The following is a 20,160-nucleotide window of genomic DNA, read 5'->3' on the forward strand; positions in this document are numbered from 1 at the left end:
ATGGTCTTCCATCACAGACAACAAATGGGTGCTCAGTATAGTAAATCAAGGTTACAAGTTTTACTATCACACCTTCCCTGTTTTACAAGGGTACCCAGACATGCCCAAAACCCCCAAGGCAGAGGTAGAAACTCAAATGTCTTCTCTACTGACTATGGGGGGGCCATGGAGCCAGTTCCCGCAAATCAGGCAGGCCTATGTTTTTATTAAAGGCTTTTTCTGGTACCCAAGAAAGGGGGCACCTGGCGCCCTATTCTGGATCTGTCCATTCTAAACACTTTTCTGGTGATTCCCAAATTCAAAATGCTCACCCTTCAACAATGGGCAAGGATTCATGGCTGGTAACTTTGGATCTCAAGGAGGCTTATCTGCACATCCCTATAAGGGAAAGTTGCAGGCAGTTCCTTTGCTTAAGGGCTGGGGAGCAACACTTTCAATTCTCTGCATTGCCCTTTGGCTTATCTACTGCTCCCAGAGTTTTTACGAAGTGCCTGGCTCCAGCCATTGCTTTTTGCTGGCAGAGAAACATTCAAATTTATCCTTACCTGGATGACTATCTCATTCAAGCAAACTCCCCAGAACAATTAGAAAAGGATTTGGATTTCGTGAATAACACTGTCACCGCTTTGGGTTACACTCTCAACGAAAAGAAGTCAAAGTTGGTTCCTTCAAGAGAGATTGTTTTCCTGGGAGTGAGTCTGAATACAGCCAGCCAGATGGTATTCCTCCATCGACAGAAGCAAGATCTTTCCACTTACGTCATGAACTTGGCAAGCAACCCAGCTCTCTGCAAGGCAATTCCTGCAAACACTAGGGTTCATGGCTTCATGTAGTTTGATGATCCATTATGCAAGGCTGCATATGAGAGAACTTCAGTGGTACCTCAAGAACCTTTGGTGTCAACACACACAGGACTTGGACTTGATTCTTCCCCTGATTCCCTGTCTACAAATGGAGTTCCTCTGGAGGGCGACAGCCTGTTCTCAGAACAAGGGTCTGCCTTTCCGCCCACTGCCTGCCAGCCAGATTCTCGCCACAGACGCCTCAGATGTTGCATGGGGGCTCATCTGGAGAGCAGGGGCATACAGGGGACTTGGAGCACCCAGCAGATTCATCTGCACATAAACTTAAAAGAATTGATGGCAGTGCAACAGGCCTTGCTGGCTTTCAAGGACCTACTGTACCTTGGGACTCTGCTAATCAGGACAGACAATACCACAGTCATGTGGTACATCAACAAGTAAGGGCCGACTCACTCTTACCCCTTGTGCAGACAAAGCATGAGACTATGGTCCATGGGCTTACATCTAAGAGCCCACTATCTTCCAGGGAGGCTAAACTCCTTGGCGGATCATTTGAGCGGGCATGTTCTGGATCCTCATGAGTGGCTACTGAACAGGAACATTTTCCATCGTATTGCTTCTCATTGGGGCACCCCACAAGTGGATCTTTTCTCCTCTCACACCAGTCATCTCCTTCCAACCTTCTGCACCAGGGAGTTTCACAACAAAGCTTGGAGGGTAGATGCGTTGTCCTTCCCATGGACACATCTCTCCGTTTATGCATTCCCTCCTTTGCCTCTTCTTCCCAGAGTGCTGCTAAAGATAAGCGATGAAAAACCAAAGGCTAGTCTGATAGCTCCTGATTGTCCCAGGCAGCATTAGTATCCCCTCCTTCGCAGTCTTTCCCAGGCTCAGCCTTGGCATCTTCCCCTTGTACCAGATCTGTTTGTTCAGGGAGGGGGAAAAGTTCCTTCATCCTCATCTTCAAACTCTGCATTTAACTGCCTGGCTAATACCTTAAATCTTTCCCAACAGGTGGTTGAAGTTCATCATGAGGCCTGGAGGTCTAGCACAAGAAAATCCTATGCAGGTAAATGGAAGACATTTTGTTCTTGGATGCTAGCTAAAGGAGAATACTCTTCTCTCCTTCTCTCACTCATTCTTGACTACCTAGCAGGATTGCTTAATGGTGGACTTTTTTTCTTCAATCAAAATTCACGCTTCAGCAATTTCGGCTCATTGTTCTTTTGAGCAACCCATTTTTTCTCACCCCTTGATGAAACACTTCCTGAGGAGAGCTAGTAATCTTAGACCTCCCAGAAGAGCTCCTACTCCTGCTTGGGATCTTAATTTTGTCCTGGAAAAACTTACTCTGCCTCCCTTTGAACCAGCTGCCAGTGCAGATTTGAAGTTCCTATCCTGGAAGACTGCTTTCCTTTTAGCTATTACTTCAGCTAGAAGGGTGTCTGAGCTGCAGGCCTTAATGGCAGTAGAAACTTTCATTATTATTCACTCAGATTGGGTATCTCTGAGAACCAATCCCTCCTTTATGCCTAAGGTAGTTTCCAGTTTAACCCTTAACCAGTCTATTCACCTGCACTCTCTTGATGTGCATAGACAGCTGAGATTTTACTTAGGACTAAATCCTTTAGAAAATCTGAACAGTTATTGGTTAGTTTTGCTCCTGGGGCTCAGGGTAAAGCTATTTCAAAACAAACCATCTCCAAATGGATTGCTCATTGTATTCACTTTTGTTACCTGCAGCACGGTAAGGTTCCCTCTCAGGGTATTAGGACTTTAAGGACCCATTCTACTAGAGCAGCCTCTACTTCTGCAAGACTTTCTGAGAGGTGTGCCTACTAACGACATTCTAGAAGCGGCTACTTGGTCTTCTGTCCATACTTTCTCAAAGCATTACAGTCTGCCGTTGTTTTCTAAATCCAGGGCTGGTTTTGCCTCTGCAGTTTTGCAGGGACTCCTTACCAACCCGTAATCTGTGATCCTTCCTCCCCCCCTTTGTCTTCTTACTGGGCTTTGGGAATCAACCCATATGTGAGGACTGCAACAGTGAAACACGAAGAAAATAGTACAGTTGTGTACACTTACCATAAATGTAGATATTAGAGTGTATTTACTGTTGCAGTCCTGGTTTCCCACCTTCCAGTCCCCCTTTTTTCCTAAGGCACAGACTATGGATTTTTATTTTTTGTATGACATGGGTCCAGGGTGCTACCATTCCTGGATTAACCTTCTTCTGGGGGCTCCCGACAGTTAAGGCAAGAAAAACTGAGGAAATGGCATTGGCTGCCTCCCTTTATACCTGACGTACTGACATCAGTTTTACAACCGGCGTCCAGCCGACGTCCTATACCAAGGACTCTGGTGTTCGGGCCGACTGAGGGTTACTGGGAGCCGGATAGCCCATATGTGAGGACTGCAACAGTGAATACACTCAAACATCTACATTTATGGTAAGTGTACACAACTGTACTTTCTCGCATAAGCAGTCCTCCGTTTCCTAACTGGAAACCCATCCAGATGGGTCCTTGGGATGAAAGGCAAAACAAATATATTTTTATAGGTCCTTTGATCTACAAAAAGTACTCTCTTTGATGGGTCAGGTATGTGCTCCCTCTCTCCCCTAAATTCAGCCTCCACTCTTTGACTTCAGTGATTGATATTTATTTGTATATTATTGTAGGTGCAGGTCTTTATGGTTATGCCCTAATATGGATGAAGGTACTTGGCAATGGCTGAGAAGCAAGTTCTTGTATGGAGGAGTGGTGTACCTATTTATCCTGTGCATGATGTCTCTGTGCTCATTAAAAGAAGCGTATGTACATGTCTCCAAGGGACTTGTTGAAATTTTGCCGCAATGTGATTGATGGAAAGACTGAATCCATCAGGGAGAGTTCGTTTGTATCATTTTATGTAGTAAGACTGAAGCACATTGGAAGGTGATTGATATCCCTTATTCCATGGTGCATATGTAGTTTCTGGGCCAACAAGGACATACAATGCTCTGAGCTTCAATTATTGAGATTTTAATTGCTACATGAGACGTTATAGAAGGATTATATGCCAAGCGATTCACGAACTTCTTAACCTCTCAAAGTAAGATTATCCTTTATTGGTGCTTGATGGAACAGATTCTGTATTTAAAAAAGATCACATTATATCAAGTAATTCTAAAAAGATCACATTATATCAAGTAATTCTACTTTACAGAGGGCAATTGACCAATGTATTCATATTTTATTTTGTTCATTTATTATTATTATTTTTTTAGATGGTTTCAGACCCCACTATTGGCACATCTGCTGATCTTGCCTTTTTGGATGCGTTATCTGGATCCTCATCACAAAGTAATGCTTTTCCTGTTAACAGTTCTGCTCCCCAGGTAAAAGGGTTTGTTATTTTTCACTAATGATTTTTCACTGTACTAAGCTGAATTATCTTGCATTATTGTTAATGCCATGCAGATGAAAACTGTTAATGTGTAGTCTTGCCTTCATTGAAATTTGTTACAACCTTTGAAAGAAAATGTTCATATCTTGATGGTGAAAGAATCGCTCCAGTTTGCACAGCAGCCTGGTGAAACAGTTGCTTTTTTAACTCTATTTTTTTTTCCATTCACCACTGGGGTACAACATTCTGACATATTACAATCTTTGCATATTACCAATTAGGTGAATGAGATTCTCTGATCTTGGGGATGTTTTGATGTTGAAGGGTTTTGGGGTACTGTGAGGTGTTGCAGTTAATTCCTAGATTTGTTGGTGCGAGTCCTGAAATAGTAAGACTGAATGAAAGAAAATGCAGACTTACACATACTATGTGCAAGCTTACAGTATCTTAGATTGTCTTCTTTTCTCCAAGATATGGAGATCAGAGTCGGTATATGCAAGTAGTGAAGGTGTGTGTGTGTGTGTGGGGGGTTCAGAAAGGCTTGACAAAACAATTTTAAAGGAGAAAAGTGATATTTTTTTATTTGCTGTTTTCCTGTATTTTCATGGTTATTTTTCATGATTCCAGGACTTGCATTTACGCGTCTCAGAATTTTAATAGGGAGCCTTTAAAATTGCATAGGTTGCTGTACAAGTAGGAGAATGGCATTTTAGAGACACCAACATTCTAATGGTGTTTCCTAGCTTTCAGAGTGTGAATTCAGACACACACAGCTTTGTTTCCCTCTGCTCTAATTTTTGATTATTTGAGGATTAAAATGGATATACATAAACACAACACTAATAAATAATTTACTTATGTTTGATATTTTAAATGTATTTTGTTTCACAGATGAATGGAGAAGACACAATTCTGCTGTTCTTCAGCTGCTTGTTCTGCCTTGACCTATGATGTGGACTTTGTCCACACTGTGCTGCTTTCATGCAGTGGGTAATCCAAGCAAAATGTCACTCTCTTTCTAGGCGTTTGCATCCAGAAGTAGGAGTGCATGCCTGATTCTGAGACACTATGACATTGCCCAAAGCTTCTGGAAGCCTCCCACCAAATTAAAAATGTGTGATAAGATGGATTCCTTGGGTTTGGCAGCTGTGTGTATGTCGAGGCCCTTTATCAGCCTGAATCATCTGAGTCATTTTTAGCCTAGACCACCATTGCACAGGTGTCCTTGCCATTATACTCCCAGACTGATGCATCAGATGTACTTACTGAAACCAAAGGACATTCAACTTCAGAGGCTTGAATTGTGATTCCAGAATGGGGAGACAGGATCCCAATTCAATGCAGGATCCCTAGAACATTTGTTCAAGGCAGGATCCCCTAGAACCTTTGAGGCAGGATCCGCCAGAACCTTTGTTTGAGGCAGGATCCGCCAGAACCTTTGTTTTGAGGTAGGATCCGCCAGAACCTTTGTTTTGAGGCAGGATCCGCCAGAACCTTTGTTTTGAGGCAGGATCCGCCAGAACCTTTGTTTGAGGCAGGATCCGCCAGAACCTTTGTTTGAGGCAGGATCCGCCAGAACCTTTGTTTGAGGCAGGATCCGCCAGAACCTTTGTTTGAGGCAGGATCCGCCAGAACCTTTGTTTGAGGCAGGATCCGCCAGAACCTTTGTTTGAGGCAGGATCCCCCAGAACCTTTGTTTGAGGCAGGATCCCCCAGAACCTTTGTTTGAGGCAGGATCCCCCAGAACCTTTGTTTGAGGCAGGATCCCCCAGAACCTTTGTTTGAGGCAGGATCCCCCAGAACCTTTGTTTGAGGCAGGATCCCCCAGAACCTTTGTTTACAAGGAAGGGTCTGGTAACATCATTGAAATGTCAGTTTCCTGCCCATGACCAGAGACTTCTACAGTGATTATTCTCAAAGACACTAGTGTCTGTCAGCTTCAACTTACTCCCTGTGCCAGCTTGCTGAGTTCGTTAGGTGTCAGGGAGTCTCTCAGAAAGAGAGGGTGGATAATAATCAGGGGGATTCTGATTCCATGACTTGGAAGCAGATGATCTGGTATGTATGGACCATATCCCATGTGCTGAAGCCTACACATTTGACATAGAAAACATCTTATCCTCTGCCTACCCACCAGAAGATTTTTTCCTTTGTTGAAGCACTCATTAGAATGAAGGAAGTTCTCCAGTTAAGAAACAAAAAAGCATTCTGAAGCCCAGCAAAGATGCAGACTTATATGGCCTTGCCTGAACCTAGACTTCTAGCTGTTCCTCTCATGAAATATATTCTGGAAGATGTGCACATTATTACATCTGTGGAGCTGGATCCTGTCCCCCCATCCCCCACTTCTATAAGCGTTCAAGATTTCACTTAGTAGATCAGGTGCCTGTTAGAACTGGCCATGGAAGATGTGAGTGAGTTGTCGCTGCCAGCTCACATATCCTAGGGGAGGGAGGTATCTTAGCTCACTGTGTAGGGTAACACCTTTCAGGAGCACTAGGTGTGTTACCTACTGGAGACAGAGTTACTGGAGTCTGTACATGCACAGTTTTCAAGAACAGAAAGCCAAGGTGGATCTGGTTTGTAAAGGCATGCTTCCTCTTTCGGGACTGCAGTAGTCTGCTCGACAGAAACACCAAGGGGGAGGGGATGTTCCCAGAGGGGAGAGGGTAAGCACCCCACCACCCACAGGACCAGTAGGCAGGCTCATTCCCAACTATCTGACTCTTGCTAGAAAGCAGAAAGCTAATATGGACGGCCAGACAAGAAATGGACCATAAAGTTCTTGCCCAGCCCAGGATTGCTTTGCTCCCTCGACCCTGGAATGAAAAAAAAAAAAAAAGGATAGCAGAGTGTCCATCAGGTTTGGGGAAAATGTTTACACCTCTTCTATTGTCCTTCAGATCCTTATACTTCTAGGCCCATATGCTGTCTCACCAGCAGTTTCTGCTGGGGAAAATGAGCACCAAGGCATAGAGATTTCAGGAGAAGGATCTGAATTTACAAGTGCTGGACTTGTATGACTTCTTTCTGGTTTGCCAGACACTCAAGGAATTGTGGCTATGATGATGTGGTTGCATCATGCAGAGCAACTACAAGGTCTGCACGAAAATGTAAGATGGTGATCCTAAATGTATCACTAAAAGCCTCCTGTTTCTTTCAGGCCCATGTTTCTAGATACAACAGAAATTTTCCAATGAAAACCTGGCCTTTCCGCCCTAAACAGACCAATGCTAAGCCTGGCAAAGAGAAAAAGGGTAAGTTTAAGGAATAATGGCATGCAGGTCCGAGGGTCCCTGTGAACAAGATATTCAGAGGGATCAGCTATGACTTGAACAGGCTACTCTCCACCTTTTATTAATTTCTTTTTATTCAGTTTGTTTACTGCGATAGTACTCTGATCACAATAGACCTTTTTCAGCCACGGCTTAGGTAAAGCTTCTCCCCTTTAAGCCGACCATAACCCAGTCCCCCTCAACAGCATTTCTTGTGTCCTCCGTCAGAAAAAGTTGGAGTGTGCTTGTTCTTTGTATAATAAAAGAAATTGAGGGAGCAACCCACAACCAGTGGATGTCTGTATCATCCAAAAGGCTACAATCTGCATTTTCATGGCATTCAAATATTCAGAGGAATTTCACCATTTCCAAAAGATCAGCTGGCTATCCTACCTGCAGTAATGCAAAAAATGTCCAAGGCTATAGAGAGTGTCCTACCAGAAGAGGGACAGTGGTTCTATTCATGGCTTTTCCTGGTCCTATGTCCTATTTAAACATATTCCTCAGGGTTCCAGAATTTGGAGTGCTTATTCCTCAAAACCTTTTTATCACTACTGCTGTCCCATGCACTTATGGTCACACTAGATCTGAAGAATGCCTGCCTTCATATCCCCATTGCCAGAAAGCATAGAAAATTCCAAAGATTGACAGCAAGGGGAAGCCATTTCAGTTCATATCCTTGCCCTATGACTTGGCTACTGCAGTCGTAGTATTTACAGAATGTCTGGCTCTAGTGGACAAATGGTGTTCAGAATTGCACAAACCTGGGTGATTACCTGATGCTGGGAAAGTCCCAACTGGGCATGGCCAAGACTTTGAACTTCATCCTGAATTGATTTAGGAATCTGAGACTCAGGAAGATGTTTTGCTTGAATCTCTCAAACTACTCATATTGAGAGAATATCTGGACATCACCCCTGAGCATATACTTTCTTCTGTAAGACAAACCAGACTGTATAACACAGTACTTGGAAAGCATTCTTCAGGAGACAGATCATTGCCAGGACATTCCTTGGTTGGCTAGGATTTATGGAATCTTGTATGTACATTACCTCCTGCTTGCTCAAACATGAGGAACCTCCAGTGGTACCCAAGAAATGTATGGTTTTAGCATGCCTGTCTAGTGGAGACTAGAGTCCCTTTTTACTTGCATCAGAAGAGAGATGTCATCATGGATACAGTAGTGTACTTAAACGAAGGGACTACTGTTCAGGGCACCTTTTACCTGCAGTGACTCTCACTACAGTTTCCTCAGATCTGACTTGGGAGATCTATCTCAGGAGGATAAGATGAAGAAAAAAACAAACGTAAAAAAAAAAAAAAAAGTGATGGCAGTCATTCTTGACCTGAAAGCCGTGACTCCTAGTCTGAAGCAGAAAGTTCTCTGAGTGAAGATGGACAGTACCACTATTATGTTGTACATAAACACAGAGGAACACATTCATACTCTTTGTATAGTATAGTCATGCTATCTTGAGAGAAGGCCTCAAAGGTGAGTATGACTCTAAAATGCAGCTTATATCCAGTCTCAGTGGTGTAGAAACAGACAGGCTAACCAGATCCCAAAGAGACCATCCCAGCAAATGGATGCAAAACAGGTTGTGTGGTGCACTGGAAATAGACCTGTTAGCCTCTCATTTGAGCAGGTAACTGAGCAAGTTGCATGGCAGGACACTTACTCCAAAAACATGGAAGACAAGTGCCTTGTTCCTGAACTGGAAAGTTCTACTCCTTTATTCTTTACTCCAATTGCCTTGATTTCCAGAGTACTGATCAAAATAAAGGAGGTGACAGGCCAAATGTAATTCTAGTAGTTCTCGTTTAGGCAAGATAACAGTTTATCCCTCTACTGAGCAACCTGACGAGGAGAGTGCAAAGTATTGCCTCAGCTTGCAGACTTCTTGACACAAAAGAGAATATCCCCTTTTACATCCAAACTCTAGCCATTGTAGGACTGACAGTTTGGGTGGATTTACCTTGAGTCCAGGTATGCGCAAGTATTCTGAGGATGTGTTAAAATATTTTATTTTGAAGGAGGCCTTGAAATGTAATGTAAGAAGGTCTTATCTAGCAAAACGGAATAGATTCTCTTTCTAGCGTCAGTCCAGTGACCTCTGCCAAAAGAAAGTTAATGTGGCTGTAGTCCTGGAACATCTGTCAGACCTTTACAAGTCAGGTTTAGCTTACAGCATTCCAAGAATACATGCTTCTGGTATTTCAGCCAGTCTCACTATGGATTACTCCAGACCTTTAAACAGTTTAAGGGAGAATTCACCATATACCACCAGGGAAATAGACTGCTCCACACAGCATCTGAGCTGTGTGTTAGAAAATTTGACCCTGGCACTCTTTGAACCAACTGATTCATCATCCCTACAATATCTGTTATGGAATGTACTGTTTTTGTTGGCCGTTGCCTCTGCCATGAGGATTTGAGTTCCAAGCCTAGAACCTTTTGTAGTCTTTCATCAGGTCAAGGGTATCACTTCATACCATCTACACTTTTATACCTAAAGTGGTCTACAAAATGACTCAAGTAAGGCCATTGATTTGCAGATTTTCTTCACAAAGACATAGAATACAGGAGCAAGGATCCTGCATTCCCTTGATGTACACTGACAGCAGGGATGTTTCTGAATTCTGTGGCTCCCTGTAAGAAAGTCTGATCAGCTGTTTCTTTACACTAAAGGAAAAGAGGGTTGATCTGTTAACGAACTCTTTCAAAGTAGTTTTCCTTTCCTTTTGTTCTCACCATAGCAAACCTATTCCAGGCCAGGTGCCAGCCAACATAACTTTCTTTACTAAAGGATATCACTGAAGCAGATGTTTGATCATCTGTGCACATCTTCAGACACTATATCCTAGGTGCACACCCTAGGGCTAGACAAGTTTTGCCTTGGCTATTGTACAAGGACTCCAAGTAACCTCCTTTCTTCTCCCTAAGATACTGTGCTTTGGGTGTCTTCCTATATGTGAGGATTGTAGCAGTGAATTCTACAATGAACATAGTATAGTAGTTCTAGTAAATTACCTCAAATGTTAATGTTTGAATACATTCACTATTGCTACCCGGATACCTTCCCTTCATTCCCCCATTTCTGACCTTTTATGTGTTCTCTGTGGATTGGGGTGGCTATTGGCTTCCATCCACTACCTTCCCTCTTTCTTTTCTACTGGGCCTCCGTCTGTCCTTTTGTTTGCCCATTTCCTGTAGTGGAGGGGTTATGGTTATTAAGAGTGGACCTGGAGCAGTCAGGACTGTCCCATCTTGTTCACTAGTGCTGTGACATTGAGTTCTCTTCCCTGGCTGTTGCAAGAAGGAGCTGAAGATGATATTGGCCAACATACCTTAGTCATTAGCTGTGTTGAGAGGGCATTGGCTGAAGTCCTGAAGAATGGTAAAGCTCTGGAAGTGAGGTCAGCCCTAGGGTACTGTGCAGAGTATATCCCAGATTTGTGGACTGCAACAGTATGAATCTACTCAATTATCTATATTCATGACAAATTCCTTGTGCAATTATGAGTCCTGCCATGCTGCCAACTTCCTGACTGTCACAGGGAGTGTGATTCAAGAGCTGTAGGATGTCATTCATAGGGTGACTCAGATGTTCATCATGTTTCACTGCTGCAGTCATTACACTTGGGTTATCCTGTCGTCAGGCGGGCCCGCAGTCGGCCAGAGTTCCAAAGTCTTGGTCCGGCGTCTGTTGCTGTCGCTTCCTCCCTGACGTCAGTGCGCCAGGGGTATATAAGATGCAGCCAACGCCATTTTCTTCAGTCTTTCTTGCCGCGAGGTGCCCGAAGCAAAAGCAGTTCGCAAGTGCCGGTCGGCCGACTCCTGAGATATCAAATTCGATTTTCAGAACTGAAGTCTTCAATAAAGCTAAGTACCCCGTTGGGGAAACTTTTTCTTGCCTCAGACCAATGTCAGTAAAAGTTAATAATTGTATTTCATGTGGGAAGCAAATACCTCATAAGGATTTTCATTCTTACTGTATTCCATGCCTAGGCCCAGATCACAACGTCACTAGTTGTCGGTTTTGTGCTAGATTTAGCAAACGCACTATTAAACGCCGATTTGATTTTGCCCGCCATTACTTTGGCCGAAGATTTAATTATACCATGCCGTCAGAACAACTGACAACCGGAATGCACAAAAAACGCAGAGACAAGGATAAGGACAGGCATCCGAGATCCAAAACTGACAACGAAGCCTCTTCTAGGCCAGTCGCCTGTTCGCCAGTTCTCAGTGAGGCGCTTTCGCAGCCCCTGACTCCCACTACCTCAGAGCCACAGGCTGCTACAGACCCCCACGTGGAGGTACCTAGGCCTCTGGATACTCAAGGTGTTGGGCTTATGGAGACTAACCCATCAGATGGGTCTGTAGCCGCTGAGCAGGCATCGGCTTCTGAGGGTGTTTTCAGACCTTCTCAACTTACCATTAAAACTACAGGCCAAGTCTAAAACTCCATTAAAGACAAAGAAGCAAGTACAGCATTCACCTGGACAGGCCTCCATGCCTAAAAAACAGATGCTCAAAATGGCCGAAGACTTAATTACTCTGATCAGGGGTTCCCATCCCCATCCTGATAAAAGGCCTAGGCAGGATGCAGACCATGACTCCTCTGACCAGGTTTCTATATATTCTGATTCCTCTTCAGACCAGGAATACACTTTACCCCCCTATGAGGACTCTGATGCTGAAGAATCAATTCCTTCAGCCTCTCCTCCTGAGGATTATTCTTTTGGGAAAACTTTACATACCATGAGGGAGCATTTCCATTGGGAGGGCCAGGATTATTCAGAATCCAAGAAAAGGCTCAGAGACTTTCTTTTATTGCCTCAGCACAGGCCCCTTGCTGTTCCGCCAGTGTTGGATATTGTGGATGATGTGTTCTCTGAATCCAGTTTAAATCCTGATTCTTTACCCCCTGCTCCAGTCAAGCCGGACAGGTACTACAGAGTCCCTGACTCTCACAAATTTCTTTATAAAAACTCTGCTGCTGACCCAGAAACCATTTCCCAGGGTCCCAAAGGGGTAAAGGCTTCCACGGATAAAAATCCAGTTCCCTCTGACAGGGATTCTAGAGCATTAGACAGATGGGGGAAGAAAGTTTACACTTCTGCAACTTTAGTAGTGAGGGCTTTAAATTGCCAGTTTCACATGCTTAAATACCAACAATACTTAATGTCTCAATTAAAACAGAAAATGAGTACTAGTGCAGAACATCCTGACTACAAGGAAATGCAGGATTTTACTGCATGCAGCTGAAGTGGGAAAACATACTTTGCAATGTGGTTTTGATTCATTAGAGGCTTCTTGTAGAGCAGCAGTTACAGGATCTGTGATTCAAAGGCATGCTTGGTTAAAAGAACAAAGTTTACCAGATCATGTTAAGGCAAAATTATTGGATGCTCCTTTACAGCAAGATATTTTATTTGGTGTTAAGGCAGAGGAGGTATTAAAGAAAATGGAAGATAAGGCAAAATCTATGCAAACAGTAAAGGATTTCTTACAGGTCCAGCCACCTCGATTTAGCAGAAATTGGCCTACAAAAAATTGGTCCTTTCCAGTGTCAGACAGGCCACAAAGAGGCAGATACAGACGCCCAAGAGGCAGATCTCAGCCCCAATGCTCTTGCAGACCAAGACATTGGGGTGCTTCAACCCCAGAAGGAGGTGAGAACAAGTCGCAACCTTACAGGAAACAGTCCCAATGGCTTCCCCCTTCCAATGCCAAGCTCTTCCCTTTTGGCAGCTCCCTTTAGGGGGAAAACTAGCACTTTTTTCACAAAACTGGCAAACAATCACCCAAGACAAATGGGTTCTGAATATTGTATCTCAAGGTTACAGGTTCCACTTTCACACTTTACCAAGGCTAAAAGGAATGCCAGACCTGCCACAAAATCAATGGACAGATGCACAAAAGCAAATTACAGCCCTCATGGACATGAGAGCTATTCAAAAAGTGCCACAGCAGGAACAAGGATTTTACTCAAGACTCTTCCTGGTCCCCAGAAAGGACAAAGCCTGGAGACCCATATTAGGCCTTTCTACTCTAAATACTTACCTGGATGTTCCGAAATTCAAAATGTTGACACTACAGCAGCTACTTCCCATGTTGGGCAAGAAGGCTTGGCTTGTTATTTTGGACCTCAAAGAGGCATACCTGCATGTCCCTGTCAGACAAAATTGCAGAAGATACCTCAGATTCATAGCTGGTTCAATGCACTACCAATTCTCTGCACTGCCCTTTGGCTTATCTACTGCGCCCAGGGTCTTCACAAAATGCCTGGCACCAGTAATTGCATTTTGCAGACAAAAGGAAATTCAAATATATCCATACCTGGACGACTGCCTTATTCAAGCGGAGAGCAAGGATATTCTTCTAAAGCATCTGGCGTTTGTAAAAAGGTTGCTAATTTGCCTAGGGTATACAGTAAACAAAAAGAAATCAAAACTAGTGCCCTCACAAGAGATAATATTCCTGGGTGCCAGCTTAAATACAATGGCCCAGATGGCTTATCTCACGCCAGGCAAACAAGGACAACTGACTCAGTATTTTCAATTGATGGCAACAAAGTTCCAACTCCCTGCAAGAAAAATTCTGCAGGCCTTGGGATTCATGGCATCCTGCATAGTACTAATTCCATGTGCCAGACTGCATATGAGGAAATTACAGTGGTACCTAAAAAGTGTTTGGACTCAACACTCTCACAGTTTGGAAACAGTAATACCACTAATTCCCTGCCTACAACAGGAGTTTCAATGGTGGGTACAGGCATGTCGCCTCAACAAGGGTCAGCCTTTCACTCTACCCACAGCCAGGCAGACTTTAAGAACAGATGCTTCGGATTACACCTGAGGAGCACACATGGCAGGAAATTGCATTCAGGGCAAGTGGACCACAGACCAAATGCATCTTCACATCAATCAAAAAGAGATGTTCGCTGTAGAAAATGCCCTAACAGCTTTCAAGGACCTTCTGCATCCAGGACAATTATTATTAAAGACAGACAACACCACAGTAATGTGGTACATAAACAAGCAAGGGGGCACTCATTCTTACCCCTTATGCAGACAAGCCATGACCTTGTGGAACACAGCTCTAACCTATCAAGTTAATCTGCAAGCACAATTCCTGCCAGGAAAGAAAAATTCTCTGGCAGACGACTAAAGCAGAAACTTCATGGATCCTCACGAGTGGAAACTAAATCCACAAGTCTTCAGCATGATAACGCAAAAATGGGGGTGCCCAGACATAGATCTTTTTGCCTCCACACTGAATTGCCAACTACAAAAATTCTGCACAAGGACTTATCACACACAAGTATGGAAAATGGATGCTCTTTCATTCAGCTGGAAAAACCTTAAAGTTTATGCCTTCCCACCACTGCCTCTCCTTTCAAAGGTACTCCTAAAAGCCAGACAAGAAAAACCACAGATGATCCTGATTGCTCCAGACTGGCCACGCCAGCACTGGTACCCAATCGTAAAGAACTTAGCTCAAGGACCACCATGGATTTTACCTCAAATTCCACACCTTCTGACTCAACAAAACAATCAGATCCTGCACAGTCAGCTCAAAACCTTAAACCTGGCTGCATGGCAGATTCATTAGTCAAACAGAGAACACCTCTCTCTAAAGCTGTTATGGATGTCATTTTGGAGGCCAGGAGGCCTAGCACCAGGAAATCTTATTCAGAAAAGTGGAAGAGATTCTGTGCCTGGAACCAGGCTCAAAGCTTTGACCCTCTTGTCCCAAACATTCCTCAGATACTATAATACTTAACTGAGATGTTGGACAAAGGACTATCCTTCTCATCCATTAAGATCCATGCCTTTGCCATCTCGGCTCATTACAACACAGACCCTCATATTTTCTGTCTTCCATTGCTAAAGCAGTACCTCAGAGGGGCTAAAAACATAAGACCGCCCCGGAGAGCACCAACACATACGTGGGACCTCAAATTTGTCTTGGAAAAACTCACTTTACCTCCTTTTGAGCCAGTCAATTCAGCAGAATTAAAATCTGTATCATGGAAAACTGCTCTGCTTCTGCCAATAACCTCAGCACGAAGAGTCTCAGAGTTACAGGCACTAATGGCAGTGGAGCCTTTCTTCATTTTTCATCAAGACAGGGTTTCTTTAAGAACAAACCCTGCATTTATGCCCAAGGTGGTATCCAGTGTGGCTCTTAACCAAACTATTCACTTGCCAACCTTTTATCCAAATCCCCAGAATAAAGGGAAGAGACTTCTGCATTCCTTGGACATACACAGACAATTACGTTTCTACTTGGACAAAACAAAAGCTTTCTGAAAAACTGAGCAATTGTTTGTAGCATATGCTGCAGGATCACACAGAAAGGCTATTTCAAAGCAGACCTTTTAGGACACTGTATCCGGTTCTGCTACACACAGCATGGGAAACCTGTTCCTAGTAATATTAGATCACATTCCACCAGAGCAACTGCCACTTGTACTGCCTACCTTCGAGGAGTACCTACCAAAGATATCTTGGAAGCTGCAACTTGGAGTTCAGTGCACTCCTTTACCAAGCATTACCATTTGCCTCTTTATTCTAGATCCAGAGCTGGCTTTGCCACTGCAGTGGTGCAGGGCCTCATAGCCACACCAAATCCTCTATAGAACCAGCCACCCAAACTCTGCTTTGGGATTCTACCCAAGTGTAATGACTGCAGCAGTGAAACACGATGAACATAGTACAGTTTTGTACCTACCATAAATGTAGATGTTAGAGTGTCTTCACTGCTGCAGTCCAGGTTACCCACCCGCCATCCCCTCTTTCTTATCTGGGACTTATCTATACTTCTCAACCCTATACTACCTATGTGGTGTATTTGCTGGTTACTGAAAGTTTTATTTTTACCTTATTGTATGTTTTATTAGCAATATGTATTGCCTACCATTTTTGTGGGCACCTGACATCTGGGGCAAGAAAAACTGAAGAAAATGGCGTTGGCTGCATCTTGTATACCCCTGGCGCACTGACGTCTGGGAGGAAGCGACAGCAACTGACACCGGACCAAGACTTTGGAACTCTGGCCGACTGCGGGGCCCGCCTGACGGCAGGATAACCCAAGTATAATGACTGCAGCAGTGAAGACACTCTAACATCTACATTTATGGTAGGTACAAAATTGTACTTTTTCTTTCCTGGCTAAACTCCTCCCTGTCTTGGCAAGCAGGTGTGTGTGTAGTGTCTGGCTTTGGAAATGAGAGTAAGTACTATTATCTTTTGCCCTTGTTAAGTGTGTGAACACAATGGATCGGCCAAACTTGCCTTGTCCATGGTGCTCAAGGCCACCTACTTGGAGGTGTTTGAGCTTGTGATACTTGAACCTATTCCTGTCTTTAGGATGGATAGGCCTGCATCATATAGTCACTTTGCAGAATTTCCCAGACAACTTTGCAGTTCTCAAACCAAGCTGTTCAACCACCCCCCCCCCCCCACTCAGACAAGTCTTTCTTTAATAAAGTATATGCAACCAGAGGGCAACTATAAAAAGCATACATTTTATGCAGGCATTATAAAAGGTATCTAAGGGAAATGGCTTCTTCAACATCAGTGACGAGTCCTTTCAAGAGAAGTTTTGCCATTGTTGCAGTTTTGGGTGGGTGCTGGTTGATTTTCATGCAGGAAAAAAATTATAAAATGTATACAGATCTTGAAACAGGGCTCTAACTGGGACGGATATGACTTTTAACATTACCTCCTCCAGCCAAAAAAAAAACTCTGCTTACCTTCTAGAAAAAAAAAAATAGGAAGATGATTTGTGGAAAACAATGCCAGTAAAAAAAAAAAAAAAAAATACCCAGATTCTGAGGTAACCAAGTGTACACCATCGTCCTGATGTGGAAGGGAATGGAGTTTGCATGGCCGAAGGAGGAAGATGAAAGTTCTGGTATTCTGGCTGGGTTTAGGTCCTACTGGCAGGAAATCCCAACATTCAGTAAAACGGTGAATCTACTTGAACAGCTACTATTATGGTAAGCTCCTAAAACAACTGTGTTTTAATTAATGTAAATAACCAATCAAACTGGGACAAGATCCCATAATATTTACTATGCATGTCTGAGAAAACAGTTTGTGCTTTTGCAGCCAGTTTTAATGAATACTGGCATGTATTGCTAGGAGGTAATTATGTATCTGAAAAATCATATTGTTCTTGATATTGCTTTGTAACATCACTGCAGCATCATATTTGTGGTATAAAAATTTTGCAGCTACATGTCATAGTAGCAAGCTTAGATGTGAACAGCAGTGGCAGGGTGCTTCCTTACAGCATCCGTACAGTAAGAAAAGGTGTATGGAATGGGTTTAAATAACCAATATTTAGAGCAAGATTAAAAATTCAAGTACTTGCTGTCCTTAAGTACAGGATGGTCCCTTGAATGCAGAAAGTATGCTTCAAAGATGGGGAAAAAAGGCAAGCTTGGTAAACATTTTTCTGACATCAGAAAGATACTTAGCAAGCATTTGTTAAGAACCCCTAGAAAGATACTTGGCAAGCATTTGTTAAGCACCCCAAAGTGCTGTTAATCACTGGACTGCCTCTAGGATTAACAGAGGATGAATTAGCTAGCAAAACTGCAGCAAGGAGTTAAAACAGTTTTACACTTAAAATTAAATCGTGTGGCAGAACAAAGCTTTTTAACAGCTTTTAAAGTCTTCCTTGCTTCAGAGGGACACTTTTTCTGCCTGTTTATTTTGGCAGCACTGTTTTACTGGCTTTCAAAGCTTTTAAAAGCCAGTAAAACACTTTTATCCCCTAAATTTTTTTTCAAAATGTAACTGGTACTACATGGAGCAGATAAAAGCTGCATGCACATGAATTTCAACGAGTCATGATAGGGCTTAACAAATCGTAACCTTTATAAGTTATTGACATGGATGCCAAGATACAACTGTGTTAAGCCTTGCTTTCAAAGTTCATTCTTAGCATCCATGTTTCAAACACGCAGTAAATTCGCTATGACTTGAGACCCGGTAATAATCCTATTATGCCTGAGTTGAAACCAGATGAAATATCAGAGAGATGTACTTAGGCCTACTTCCCTGAAGTTGGTGAAAGGCTTTTTAACAGCAGTAAACCTTTTGTTTTACTGTTCATTTCTTTCTGTCTGTATTTGCATTAAGCACTTAAAGGTTTGTGTTATTGTGATAATTTCACCATCTAGGATATAATGAGATTATCTGCCTTAATGTATGCTAGTTGTAGTTGTCCCAATACCATGTCATGCTGTATGGAATTGTTATTAAATTTGCTGGATAAACAATACAGGGAAACAAAAGAAAAAATGGAAAATGGCTTCTCCTGCTTAGGCTTGACATTTAGAGGCCACTTCTTAACATGGATCCTTTGTTTTGACTTTAAATTTTACTCTGTACACTATCCCATGGTGTCTTAGAGTGCATGGTTGTGTTTAGTAAGGAGCTTGTTCAGCATTGGATTTGCCCTTGTCTTTTGATGTTTTTGCTATTGAGAAACCCATTTGAACTTTAGCATACAGCTGTTGCACCTAATCAGTTGTAGTCAGATTGTTTGCCTAATTGTACTAGTGATTTTTATTGCATCGTTAAAAATTTTTATTACATAATTTGCATAGTGGCATGGGTACACATACATTTATAGAAAAGAAAACAAATCATACCTACGTTTTCATTATTTTCATGTGCTATATGTGGTTTGTTTAACAACTGTCATTTATGACAATCGTACATAAATTGCTTAATTCTTGCCTTCCCCAAAATCTTACTCCTGTTCCTAAATATTGCCCTGCATATGTCGTTCCTGCAAATTCCATTTCTTTCTTTCTTTGTAATTTGCTCCTACCCTTTTCTAAACCACTTCAGTTCTTTTCTCTACTTTACAATATTCAGTACTTCAGTTACAGTCGGTGTAGGTTTAGAGTTCCATTTTGGCAGCCAGTAGCATTCAGATTAGTACGGCTTTACTATGTCTAGGCAGCTCAGGTGTTGTGTGTAAGCTCAAAAGAATATTTTCCTTGGTTACAGATATTTATAGGGTATTTTTAAAATCTGCCAATTTATTACAATCCCAGTTCTCTCTCTTTCCCATTACACCTCCAGCATGTGACGGGAGTCTACAATATCTATGCAAACACTTCCAAGTAAAAATCCAAAACTTTCTGGAAGTTTGGATACTTGGGAGCACTCTGTATTGTCATTGTTCTGTTAATATTTTTTTAAACAATTTCTCTTGCATCTTAACCATATCTGTCTCTATTATTTCACCCCATTTCTAAACTCCAATTTCATTTTATCCCAGTCACTAGCTACAACTTCTGAAGATGTTTATATCTTCCCTAATAATTCTTGAATAATTTCCACTACTCCTTTCTTAAATTCCTCTATTTTAACAGGTAGGTGGGAAAGTTCAGCGTCTCATTTTTACCCCATTACTTTGCATTTTTTATCTTATAGATCCGTGGTGGTGCAGCGGTAGCGTTGTTGCCTCACAGCAAGAGGTTCTTCCATTTGATTCTCGGCTGGAGTGCAGGGAGTGCCTTGTGTGTGGAGTCTGCATGTCCTCCCCGCCGTCGAATGGTGTTCCAAAAGACATGCGTGAATGTGCGTGCCTTCATTGAAGGTTGGGCGTTGAGCTGGCAACTCGGCACTGTAAAAAGCTACTGCCAATCATTAGCAGA

The 20,160-nt window shown here is 42.7% G+C and overlaps 1 protein-coding gene across 1 annotated transcript in view; it reads left to right on the plus strand.

Annotated features, from left to right (window-relative positions):
• Nucleotides 1-20,160, plus strand: part of SNX9 (sorting nexin 9) — a 1,114,799-nt gene that overhangs the window by 596,678 nt on the left and 497,961 nt on the right. Inside the window, exon 4 of the mRNA XM_044063919.1 lies at nt 4,072-4,182. Coding sequence (XP_043919854.1) covers nt 4,072-4,182 — 111 coding nt within the window. The remainder of the gene's footprint in view (nt 1-4,071; nt 4,183-20,160) is intronic.

The sequence above is a fragment of the Protopterus annectens genome, chromosome 1.part0 (assembly GCF_019279795.1).
Source record: "Protopterus annectens isolate FY-2018-M chromosome 1.part0, PAN1.0, whole genome shotgun sequence".
Taxonomy (NCBI): Eukaryota; Metazoa; Chordata; order Ceratodontiformes; family Protopteridae; genus Protopterus; species Protopterus annectens.